Here is a 13467-nt window from a genome sequence, read left to right as displayed (position 1 = left end):
TTGTGCAACCTTGCTGTGTGCCAGTTGGCTCCAGGGCTTGCCTACAAATCATAGCAACTACATTGCAAATCAATTTAATTTACTGTATAGCATTTTGGAATGTTGAGGGTATGAAAAGTGTTATATAAATGCAAGTTCCTTTTTTTTCTTTAGGCTACTGTACCTTGTAGTATGTAGAGGTTGTGATACTGGTGAATGTCATGTGGGAAGATCCTTTTGTTTCTCGGAGGCTAGAAGTTGCTTTTGAGGGTCACTCTTGCAGACAGTCAACACTGTCTGTTTGGAAGATCGATTTGCATGCAACTAGGTTAACCTTTGTGAAAACTGTATTCAAACCAAGAAGTGCTACTGATGAGTAAGTTAGTTGGAGCTACCCGAAGCCCAGCAGTATCTGTATGTGTAAACTGGTTCATGGTGCACCAGGTACGGTCTTTTGGGTGGGATGTTAAGCCAAGTACATTTTGAAAATCCCATGATACTTTTTAGAGAAGAGCAGGAGAGAGTTCACCTGGTGTCCTGGGCAGCATTCCTCCTTTAACCAACACTGTCAAAAATAGATTAATCCGTCATTCATCTCACTGCTGTGTGAGATCTTGCTGTGCGCAAAATGGCTGTTGTTTGCCTCCATAGCAACAATGACTGACTATACTTCAAAGTAACTTATTAGTATATGAAGCCCTTTGGAGTGTTTGACATATGTAAAAAGGTGCTATAGAAATGTAAGTTCTTTCAAAGAATTAAAATGTTATATTGGGTAAACGGTCAAATTGTACAGTAAAAATTTTGCTCATAGTTGTGACCTGAGAAAAATGCCTGGCAGATATTTTAAACAGTCTAATCGGAGATCCATAGATTACTACTGTAATAGCAGGGATGCTATGATTGTTGTGGGCTGCATTGTAAAGAGCAGTTATACTCTCAGACATATGTTTTGAATTTGTTGTTCCCTTTGTGCATTTCTCCATATTGGCGCAAATTTATAATTTGAACTATTTTAAATGGAATATTTTACATGGGGAGGTGGGGAGAGAAGGAGCACTTTGTGTAATAACTCTTTTCTGGAGGTGGGTTTTATTTAACTAGTTTTGTTTCCCTCCCACCCCCACCCCTTGTTCTATGAAGATAAATCATCGGTTTTCTAGACAGGCTTGTAGCCTCTTGGAGCCTTGCCGCAACTGCTGCCTTGCTGCCGTTGTAGCAGTGCAGACTGACAGTCTACCTGGACCCAGTTGGATGAGATGGTGTATGTATCAGGGATCTTATGCAGCAGCAGTTTGGCAGGAAGCAGAGTGGAGGACTGAGATTATTGTTAGCATGATAACTCTTCCCTAGTATACATATCTTACTTCATTTGCATGCATGCCTTTTTTTTTCTCCAAATTTGCTCCCATCCTGGACGCACTGTTTCTAACTTCGCCGGCATGGTGACCAAGCTGAAAGCGGTCTCTCTGGGCATGGCCCAAGTTTAGACAAAATCTGTAATTGTATGGGTGGTGCTTTACAGCCAATGGAGTACTTTTTAAAGTGTAATTACTGTTGTAATTTTGGAAATAAAGGGATCAAATGCGACAGTGCTAATCAATTAAAAACATTAGTGGCTGACAGTGGTGTGCAGTAACTTGTTTTTTGTTCTTGTATCTCTGATTTGTTGGGTTGTGGTTCTGGTTGACTGCAACCCTTCACCTAGTGGCCATTCTCCATATGTAAGTAACTCGGATACTTTTGCCCATGGTGGTATAAACAGTTTTTGTGTGTGCATATAGTGCCTTTAACAGAGTGAAACATCCCAAGACACCTCACGAGTGACTCTGACACAATTTGACCCTGAGCCACATAAGGCGATATTGGGACAGGTGACCAGAAGTTTGGTCAAACAGGTAGGTTTTAAGGAACGTCCTGAAGGAGAAATGTGCAGCTGAGAGTTTTAGGGAGGGAATTCCAGAGCTTGGGCCTAGACAACTGAAGGTACAGCCGCCAGTGTTAATGGTGAAGGAAATTGGGGATGCCCTAGAGGTCAGAATTGGAGGAAGGCAGAGATCTGAGACTTGTAGGGCTGGAGGAGGTTAGCCTGATCCTGTCCTCTACTGACATCAGCGTACATTTTCTGGGAGGTTTTGCTCAATAATTAACTTCTCCCAGAGTCTGAATTGTTGATCTAGATAAGAACATAAGAAATAGGAGCAGTAATACATCATTTAGCTCTTCAAGCCACCTGCCATTCAGTGAGATCATGGCTGATCTATTTCAATACCATTTTTTTGCACTATTCCCATAACCCTTGATGTTTTTAATATGTGGAAATCTATTGATCTTAGTATTGAACATACTCAATGACAGAGCCTCCACAGCCCTCTGGGGCAGAGAATTCCAAAGATTCACCACCCTCTGAGTTAAGGAATTCCTCCTCATCTCAGTCCTAAATGACCTGCCCCTTCTTCTGAGACTGTGTCCCCTGGTTCTGGACTCCCAGCCAGAGGAATCATCCTTCCTGCATCAACCCTGTCGAGCCTTGTAAGAATTTTGTATGTTTGAATGAGATCACCTCTAAACTCCAGAGAATAAAGGCCCAAACTATTTAATCTTTCCTCATAGGACAATCCCTCCATCCCAGCAATTAGTTTGATGAACCTTTGTTGCACAACCCCTGTGGCAAATATCTTTCCTTCGATAAGGAGGCCCAAACTGCACAAAATACTCCAGGTGTGTCTCACCAAGGCTCTATAGAATTGCAGTGAGACATCTTTACTCCTCTGCTCGAAATCCACTTGTAATGAAGGCCAACATACAATTTTCCTTCTTAATTGCTTGTTGTACCTGCATGTTAGCTTTCAGTGACTCATGAACAAGGAATCCAAGTCCCTTTGAGATTCAACACTTCCCAGCCTCTCACCATTTAAGAAATACTCTATTTCTGTTTTTCCTACTAAAGTGGATAACCTCACATTTCTCCACATTGTATTCCATCTGCCAAATTTTTGCCCACTTGTTTAGCCTCTCCAAATCCCCTTGAAGCATCTTTGCATCCTCCTCACAACTCTCACTTCCTCCGCGTTTTGTGTCATCTGCAAACTTGGAAATATTACATTTAATCCCCACATCCAAATCATTGATCTAGATTGTGTATTGCTGGGGCCCAAGCACTGATCCTTGCGGTACCCCATTAGTCGTATCAAAAGCTTTTTGAAAATCTAAATATACCAATCCACTATTTCTCCTTATCTGTTCTGCTAGTTACATCCTCAAAAAAACTTCCAACAGGTCTGTTAAACATGATTTCCCTTTCATAAGTCCATGTTGACTCTGCCCAATCCTACCATTATTTTCCAAGTGTCCTGTTATCGCATCCTTTATTAATAGTCCTTTAGTAGTACAGAACGTGAGTATTACTGATCGAGACATCATCGAAGCTTTTTGTCTTGCACTCATCAGGGCATTCGCAAGAATAACCAATGTAAGGGAAAACAACAACTTATACTGCATGAGAAGAAAGTGCTATTTGGTTGGCAGGTGAACTTTGGTAGAGGCATTGTCATGGTGAATGCACCAGTTTACAGTGATTGACAGTTAACTGCCAAGCTTTGTTTAAAATTTAAACTAGGCAGCTTGACTCTGACTGATCGAGGCATTGCCCTGAGGCATGAACCAGCGAATGGCTGTCACTTATTTTGTTCAGCTGAAACAGGCGTAATGTTTGTGCATATTCTTTGTCTGTAAAGAACAGGGCCCTGTGTATTAATATATGTAGCTTCCAGTACGTGAAAATGTGCCACACTGTGAGCCTGACTGACCATCTTAAATTTAGCGTAATTCTTCCACATGCAATGTGAATGTCTGACAGCGTTGAGAGGCCTTCAGATCAACCTGGACATACACATCAGTAAACCTGACAAAGGGATGGGAATAGTTATCCTTAACAAGTGTGACTATATCAACAAAATGCACACCATTCTTCAAGATGGGTCCAAATTCTTATCCGTTGGACCTGCCGCTCAACATGACTGGACAGCCTTGCTCGAAAGTAAGCTTAAAAAAAAAAACACTTGCTGGACTTGTGTAAGAGCAATGAACTGCCGGGTGATGTATATGGCGGGGTTTGTCCTCGCGACTTGCTGCGTCTGCATATGTATGGGCTGCCCAAGACACACACAAGCGATGTCCCTCTACGCCCTATCTTATCTATGACTGGTTCTGCTCAACATGAATTGGCCAAATGGTTGGGCGAATTGTTACAACCAGTTTTGAGCAAGCTCTCCACATATACGGTGAAGGATTCCTTCACATTGGCGAAGACCATACAGGACTTGCATATTGATAGCAGTGCCGTGTCCATGTGATCATTTGACATTGCTAGCCTGTTCACCAATGTACCACTTAAGGAAGCCATAGATATTTGTGCTGCAGCACTATATCATGGCGATCTAGACCCACCACCACTGCATGAATCGGTATTTATTGAACTTATCAACTTGGCAAATCGCGCAGTCGAGTTCAGTTTTACCAACACCATATATTCACAAATAGATGGTGTTGCCATGGGATCCCCTCTAGGCTGAGCTCTAGCAAACACCTTTGTTGGGTTCCATGAGAAATGTGTCTTTGAGGGAATGATACCTAACCTCCTGCCTCTTGCATATTTCCGATATGTAGATGAAATGATGCGTTTGCTATATTTGAATCTGCAGCTGCATGCAATCATTTCCTTACACGCCTTAATGGGCTCCATCCTGCGCACAAATTCACATTTGAAATGGAGCAGTCAAATGAGCTCCCTTTCCTCGCTGTACTAGTGGTTAAATCTGTTAAGGGGTTCTTTGCCAGGGTCTACTGCAAACCTACCTTTACTGGTCAATACACGCGTTAGGATTCTGACAGTTCCACGCACTGTAAGATTGGCCTTATCGGCAACCTCATAAATAGGGCCTGAGCTATTTGCTCACCATGCAAGCTTGATGCTGAAATAGGGCAAATCAAAGACATCCTGCGGAACAATGGCTACCCTGATCAGATCATTTCTCGCTGTATATCGCACAAACCTATGGGCCTGCCATCTTTTTCGGGCCTGAAAAGTGCTCAGTCTACCTCTGATTACCCCAGAAAGGTAACGTATGACAAAAATTTGAGCAACAGATGAAGCTAGCTGTTTCATACTGCTGCTGTGCAGCAGCAACACCTGTGGTGTTCGCCACTAACAGGATGCTGCCGTCAAGCCAAAAAGACGTTCTGCCTATCACACAAATGAGTAATGTGATATATGAATTTCAGTGCCACTGTGATGCTTGGTATATAGGCCGTACGTCCCAAAGACTGGCAGATCGTATCAAACAACATGTCCCTTTTGCTGTTCGCAAATGGGAAAGGTGCAGGCTGTACCCAGCCAGTCCGTGCTTGCAAAACTCAAAACACAGTATCCAACATTAGACGTGATTCCGTGATTGGACAACATTTGCTAAATAATCCTCAGTGTGCTAAGAATTACGCTGACAACCAATTTAAGATTGTAGGGCTTGCAGTGTGGTGCACTTGCGCGTACTGGAAGCTACATATATTAATACACAGGGCCCTGTTCTTTGCAGACATACAGAATATGTACAAACATTGCGCCTGTTTCAGCTGAACAAAATAAGTGACAGCCATTCGCTGGTTCATTCCTCAGGGCAATGCCTTGATCAATCAGAGTCAAGTTGCCTAGTTTAAATTTTAAACAAAGCTTGGCAGTTAACTATCAGTCACTGTAAACTGGTGCATTCGCCATGGCAATGCCTCTACCAATCAGTGTTCACTTGCCAACCAAATAGCGCACTCTTCTCATGCAGTATAAGTTGTTCTCCCTTACATTGGTTATTCTTTTGATTGTCCTGATGAGTGCAAGACAAAAAGCTTCTCTTATTTTCAGCATTACATTGTTTATTATAGATTCTAGCATTTTCCCTTTGACTGATAGGCTAACAGGTCTGTAGTTCCCTGTTTTCTCTCCCTCCTTTCTTAAATAGTGTGGTTACATTCGCTACCTTCCAATCTGCAGGAACCATTCCAGAGTCTATAGAATTTTGAAAGATGACCACCAATGCATCTACTTTCTCTACAGCCTCCTCTTTCAAAACTCTGGGATGTAGATCATCAGGTCCAGGGGATTTATCTACTTTAAGCCCCATTAATTTCTCTAGTACTTTTTTTAAACTAATAATATCTTGCAGTTCCTCATTTACACTAGTCCCTTGATTCTCCATTTTTTGCTGGGATGTTTTTAGTATTTTCCTCCGTGAAGTCAGACATGAAGTATTTGTTTAATTTCTCTGCCATTTCCTTATTCCCCCACTATAAATTGTCCTGACTCTGCTTGTAATGGACCCGCATTTGTCTTTGCTAATTTTTTCCCTTTTTACATACCTATAGAAGCTTTTATAGTTTTATGTTTCTCGCGAGTTTATTCTCATTCTATTTCCCCTTTCTTAATCTTTTTCTTGGTCCTCCTTTGCAGAATTCTGAATGCTCCCAAACCTCAGGCTTGCCATTTTATGGGCAACTTTATACACCTTCCTTTGCTCTAATATAATCCTTGATTTCTTTTGTTAGCCACGGTTGGAACATTTTCTTTGCTTGGTTTTTGTGCATTAAAGGAATGTATTTTTGTTGTAACCTATATATTAGTTCTTTCACAGTTAGCCATTGCCTATCTATCATCATACCTTTTAACGTAGTTTCCCAATCCATCATAGCCAATTTGTCCCTCATACCTTAATAGTTTGTTTAGATTTAAGACCCTAGTTCCTGATTGAACGACATCATTTTCAAATTTAATGTAAAAGTCAGCTAGCTCAGTGCAGCAGAGGGATCAAACTTGGCAACTTCTGGTTTGTTTTTCTCAGTACCAAATAAACCAAACAAAAACCAAACAAAAGAGTGGGGTTATCATACAACTGAACTGTGAAAGTTCATTGTGTCTTGTGATCGAGTACAAATTGAATTATTTATCACTCGTGACAGATCAGTGGAGAATCGAGCCGTATTATAGTATACTGATCGATAACTTGAGGTTCTGAAACTGCTGCTGCAGGGCTCAGCTGGTTTCCAGTGCTTGAGGCATGCACACGACCACCTTCCTGTTTTTATCGTATAGTTGTTAATTTACTCATTTTCTGATTTTATTTTCGGGTTTTCACTAATTGGCAAGGATTTCTGTGAGGGACCTGGATATTTGCGGTGTGAAAGTCTAGCTCATCGAATCATAAAGCACAGAAAGAGGCCATTCGGCCCATCATACCTATGCTCGCTCTTTGAAAGAACTATCCATTTCCCCCCTCTTTCTCCATATCCCTGCAAATATTTACTTTTCAGGCATATATTCAGTTCACTTTTGAACCTAACTGCCGAATCTGCTTCTATCACTTTCAGGCAGTGCTTGCGACATCTAACATTTTCTTCCTCAGCTAAATCATTGTGGAGTGGGGTTGACAAATTTTCTGTTTTTTTTTTTTTAGGCCTTGAATCTGTTTCGCTTTCACCCCTCACCCCAGTTTTCTTTGCTAGGTTTCTCTTCCTCCTCCCTGTTCTTGAGGAAGTCTTACTCCTCTTGGATATTATTTATTCTCATCTTCTGCTATCGTGCTGCATTGACTATTGGTCATTTGTGAGCCTTGGCAGCGAGTGTCAGCAGATTATATGACCTTGGAGAGGGTACCCACAGATGAGTCTGATCATATCCTTACTGTGGAGGGCATTACAAAGGGAATCACATTCCAGCAGGGATCACATGATCGGAACCAGAAGGGAGAATACTGACTTTTGTTTATACGTTACCTATTATACCTCCATTGGTTGCTGAGGTTAGTTATAATGCTCCTATTATTCCCTCAGCTGAGATCAGCTAACAGCCCAGGTTACACTTAACTTGGAATCTTTCACTGTACGATGCTGCCTCACATCAGTCGATGTATTTATCTACTGATCTGCATGGGTTTTTTTGTATTGTTGTGAGGTACGTGATTCTAAGGTTCTGTCAAAAGATCATCAACCTGAAATGTTAACTTTGTTTCTCTCTACAGATGTATTTCCAGTGTTTTCTGTTCTTATTCCAGATTGCCAGCATCCGTAGTATTTTGCTTTTGTCTTAAGGTCTCTGTTGTCTGTTTGCTCAGGTACCTGTTGGAGCAGTGTGCAGATCCCAATGCCAAGGCACAGTGTGGAGCCACTGCACTGCACTTCGCTGCTGAGGCTGGCCACCTGGAGATTGTGAAGGAGCTGGTCAAGTGGCGGGCGACCATGGTGGTGAATGGCCACGGGATGACACCCTTGAAGGTGGCGGCGGAAAGCTGCAAGGCCGACGTGGTGGAGCTCCTGCTGTCACACGTGGACTGCGACCGGAGGAGCCGGATCGAGGCATTGGAGCTGCTTGGTGCCTCCTTCGCCAACGACCGGGAGAACTACGACATCGAGAAGACCTACCAATATCTGTACCTGGCCATGCTTGAGCGGCACCGCGATCCCAACAACCCAATGGAGAAGGCCACCCTGCCTTCCAACGAGGCTTACAGTGGGCGGACTGAGTGTAGGACCCTGCTGGAACTTGAGGCCATCCGACAGGACAGGGATGCACTCCACATGGAGGGGCTGATCGTCCGTGAGCGGATTCTGGGTTCTGACAACATTGATGTTTCACACCCCATCATTTATAGGGGAGCCGTGTATGCGGACAACATGGAGTTCGAACAGTGCATAAAGTTGTGGCTCCACGCCTTGCATTTGCGACAGAAAGGCAACCGAAACACCCACAAAGATCTCCTGCGGTTTGCTCAGGTTTTTTCTCAGATGATACACTTAAACGAGCCGGTGAAGCCCCGGGATGTAGAGAGTGTCCTGAAATGCAGCGTCCTGGAAATAGAAAGGGGACTGTCTCGGATTAAAGACGCATCAGAGATGGACATCCATGCGGCCATGGACAATTGCGAGTCGAACATTTTTACCTTTTTGTACCTCGTGTGCATCTCCACCAAAACCCAGTGTTGTGAGGAGGAGCGGGCGCGTATCAACAAGCAGATCTACAAGCTGATCCACCTGGATCCCCGGACCCGAGAGGGTTCCAGCCTGCTGCACCTGGCAGTGAACTCTGGCACGCCGGTGGACGACTTCCACACCAACGACGTGTGCAGCTTCCCCAGCGCGCAGGTCACCAAGCTGTTGCTCGACTGCGGGGCTGACATGAACGCTGTGGACAAGGATGGCAATGGGCCACTGCACATCATCGTGCAGTACAACCGGCCCATCAGCGACTTCCTCACACTGCACGCCATCATCATCAGCCTGGTGGAGGCCGGTGCCCATGCCGACATGACCAACAAGCAGAAGAAGACCCCACTGGACAAGAGCACCACCGGCGTGTCCGAAATCCTCCTCAAGACTCAGATGAAGATGAGCCTAAAGTGCCTGGCTGCCCGAGCAGTGCGAGTTCACAACATCAGTTACAAAAGCCAGATTCCTCAATCATTGGAAGAGTTTGTAGAATTTCATTAACTCTTGAGATACTCCTAATTTGCCAAACTGGTACTAGGTATGTCCAAAACATATTGCTTTATAGAATTGGTCTGTTCTTTTTTAGCTGTTTTCTTATCCTGCCCTGTCCCATCTCACGTTATAACCGCGCTGATTGTATACGATGCTTCACATGCCGTTTCTATCAAATGGGCTGATATGATGGAAGGTAGCAGCAAACAAAACTTTTGAAAATTTGTTACAAAAATTGATTTTAAAAAAAAAAATTGAGTTTTCTTTTAAAACGTATGTTGGGTCAAGACCTAACCCCGTGTCTTCTGAAGACTTGGTAATCAATCTCGTTATGAAAAAGATCTTTTTCTGGGGGTGGGGTTGTAAAGGGACTTTAGTCAAGAGCTCCCTCTCTAGCATTGCTTGCTGATTGAGGATTACATCACTTATTGAACAGTATCATGAGATGTTTGGACTTGTACTTTAACAGGGCACACCTTCCTCTCCTGACATTTATTCATTATCTTGGTTGTATTGCAAAGTGAACATTGTGCTGAGTGAATCTCGGCTCGTACAGATTCTGACTATTTATGGGATATTTTAACAGATGTTGAAGATGTTAAATGTATGGTGATTGTTGGAATAATTCAGTATGACTGAATCTGAATAGTGAAATGCAGTGTTAATGCAGTATTATGTTCCCATATTGACTGGCTCTGTGTTGGGTAAATGTCAATCCCAGCTTAATTATCTGGCAGAACGCTTTCTACATTCAGATAATGGATCCATTTCTAAACAAAGGACTTAAAAATCATAAGTTTATTTTTAATGGCAAACTTTTATGACTTGGCTCCCGTAATGGCATTGCTAGTCTGTCCAGTGAAAAACAGCATGAAAATCTCCGATTTGACCCTTGTAGGGTTGTCATTAAGATTGAATATTTTATTGATTTAGTGACATGACTATTGAGAACGTCAAGAATACCAGAGTGTAAAATCGGTACTGTACTTTTGAAGTAAATGATTACTACCCCTCGCAGATTCTAGAAAGCTACTTTGATACTCCTTGTAGAAGGAAAGTACTGCAGTTACTGCAACTGCTTGATCTGCCAGTAAATCGAACACTCTCTTGTGTCAAGCATTCCAGAGTTGCACCTTCTATTCCTGTACAATCTGTATATTTTACTGGCTAATAACTTTGAACCAAAGGTCTTCTGCAGGCTTAGAACCCTGACACGATGCTATCAGAATATCAGGCCCTTTATTTTCAGGGAGACTGCCTGTGAGCTGAGCACAAAAGGGATTGCTACATTTTCTCTCTTTCCTGGTGCTTCCCTCATTTTACTAAAAAAAACCTTGGTGAATAAATGGATTGGAGTTGCTGTAACACCATCTATAACAAAACTGGTACTGCACAATAATAACTCTTCAGATCAGCTTGCAGTCATGTTAATGTTCGACAGATCGAGCACCATTGGGACATGGGTCCTTTAAGGAATGTTTTAAAACAAATGGGTACCTAGCACAGCTGATTCTGGGATCTGTATGCCCTGGAGCTAATCGGAGATCAGCTCCCATTCCCGATTGCTTGGAAGTATACTTGCGTGTGAGGTCATATGAGGATATGACCTCACTTGGCTCGTGCCCTCCTTTGCTGAATACCCTGCAGCCACTCAGTCTAGGCTTACACGTGACGAGTCTTGGTAAGAAGGTACTGCATAGCACCATGGAAAGATACAGCATGGTCAGGAGACGAGGGGACAATAGACCTAATATCGACCTGCATTAATCTATAAAATGTAATGCTCAATTAGAACTTATTTAACAATTGTTTCAGCCTATGCTTTTTAATTCTTGGGGATTGCTGGTTAAGTTTCAACTCCTGAAATTAAGCATAACTAAATTACAGATGGGGATTAAGACTTGCTAGGAAGATGGTAACAACTAGGATCACTTTTGCCCTTTTTAAAGTTTATTTCCACGTGTGAATGGCATTCTTGCTGTAGTTACTCCTTTCACTCTCTGCGAGGGTTTTGTTGAAAACAGATTTTACTCCCTTTGCAAATAACTTTAAAAATTACATGTTACACTTGTGTCCTTAGTCACAGATTATAGTGCTATTTCTAGGAAGTCTTTTCAACAGTGGACCCACAGTTCCATAGATCTCTCCAGTTGGTTTTGCCATTATTTACCTTCTGTTGCATGTCACACTGCACTAACATTAGTTTCGGTCGTCGAGCTGAACACTGCAAAAAGTATTCAGTTACCCCTACATTATCAATGCTTGGAAATCGAAGGAGGAAATGCAAAAAATGCAGATATTCTGTTTATTAAAATTCTTAGCATTCTACAAAAATGGTGCAGTGTTTATTTAATACACAGATCATTTTTATAGTTATTAGATGGGAAACTTGTACAATGCCATTTTAATTTGTTTTGCTTATTCCTTGCTTTTGTATTGCTTTGTTCATTTTTATCAATGCTGGTGATGACACATTACTAACAGCCAATTCTGGCCAATCTATTGTACAGCCTCTTTCAGCTCGAAGCATAGATGTTAAAAATTGCTAATTTATATGAAATTAATTCAGAATGGTGGTGTGATTTTTGGTGTCCATTGATTTGGATTATTAGAGGTGCCCATTGTCACTCTAAATTGCTCAGAATTTAGATTTCAAGTTCCGTTGTAATAGCCTGCTTGATACTGACCTCAGATCTAGCAAAGGTGTGAAATGGAGGACTGTACTGCTGTAAGCACAGTACCGACTGTACTGAAAGTCTTTAACCCAAGGCCTCGAGCTCCTGTTGTGGACCATTGAAACCTCGAGCACTAATTATGAAGAATATCTTGTATGGTATAATGTAACTTTATATGAAATAATTTAATTTTATTTCAATAAAATCACATGACTGGGACTACTTCTGTTATGAAGTTTAAACCCACGATATGCAACAGGACAATAGTTAGCACCACGTCACAATGTAATGTAGTGCATCATTAAACCTCTATAAAATTGACAACTTTCATTATATTCATATTTATATTTGTCACTTATGGGTTTTAGGTAGGCTCACTGTTGGTATCGATTATATCCCAGGGATGGGTTTATAGTATATCTTCAAACCTCCCCCACCTACCCTCAACCCCCGCAAAGCCTGAAAATGAAACCTTTTTTTTTCATTAGCAATAAGATTTGACCTTTCATTGTGCTTTTGTGGGTAATTAGCTTCAGCAAAAAAACTTAACAGATGGTGCAAACAATTTGTGAACTATTATTTTAGAAAAAAATAAGTGCTTAAATAGTACTTCAGTAACTTCCCCAATGGCTCAGTCGATAAAGCAACTGTGTAACGTACAGAGAGAAGGCCATCGTTTCCATCCCTGCTCTATCCATAGTTAGTTGATCTCCCTGAGATGGCAGAAGGGGCTGTGCCATTTGGCCTCCTAATCTCTGGGGTAGTTGGACCTTATGTGCTGACCCTGTCTGTTTGGATGTCAGGAGGGCACAAGGTTAGGCTGGGCTGTGATGCCCTTCATGTTTGAACAACCCACCAGTGTGCACTGTACAGGCTCCGTGAAGACTGACCCACTTACGTGATGAGGTGGTGGCAGGGTGTTGAAATCATATTCTAGTCTGGGAAGGAAACTGGGAGACGGGGGTGTATCACCAACTAAGGAATGACAAAATTTCAAGGACATAGATCTCTGGTTAGCATGTCTAGAATATCTCACTATTGACTTTAAATTCCTGTTGTTCCACAGATATGAAAGGCTCATAGCTCACGAAGGAACGTAGGGGCGAGCGAGGTTGTGAAAGTCTTTCACACAGGGTGGAGCAGCAGTCCGAGTGCATCAACATTCAGTGTACTAAGTATTTGGCTGTTGGGCTGAGATTTAAGATTAATTCCACATTGCACACATTCTGGAGTCCATAACTGATTTCTTGGCTCGTGTTGCTGGCTTTAAATCATTGAAAAAAAAAGGAGACAA

General features: G+C 42.2%; 1 protein-coding gene across 1 annotated transcript in view; it reads left to right on the top strand.

Moving 5' to 3' along the window:
- Positions 1 to 13467, top strand: part of fem1b (fem-1 homolog b) — an 18837-nt gene extending 5370 nt beyond the window's left edge. Inside the window, exons 2-3 of the mRNA XM_068018135.1 lie at positions 8136 to 9544; positions 13240 to 13467. Coding sequence (XP_067874236.1) covers positions 8136 to 9507 — 1372 coding nt within the window. The 3' untranslated portion in view covers positions 9508 to 9544; positions 13240 to 13467. The remainder of the gene's footprint in view (positions 1 to 8135; positions 9545 to 13239) is intronic.

The sequence above is a fragment of the Heterodontus francisci genome, chromosome 38 (assembly GCF_036365525.1).
Source record: "Heterodontus francisci isolate sHetFra1 chromosome 38, sHetFra1.hap1, whole genome shotgun sequence".
In the NCBI taxonomy this organism is placed as follows: Eukaryota; Metazoa; Chordata; class Chondrichthyes; order Heterodontiformes; family Heterodontidae; genus Heterodontus; species Heterodontus francisci.
The sequence above is the reverse complement of the archived record's forward strand: the minus strand, read 5'-3'. Positions and strand labels throughout refer to the sequence as shown.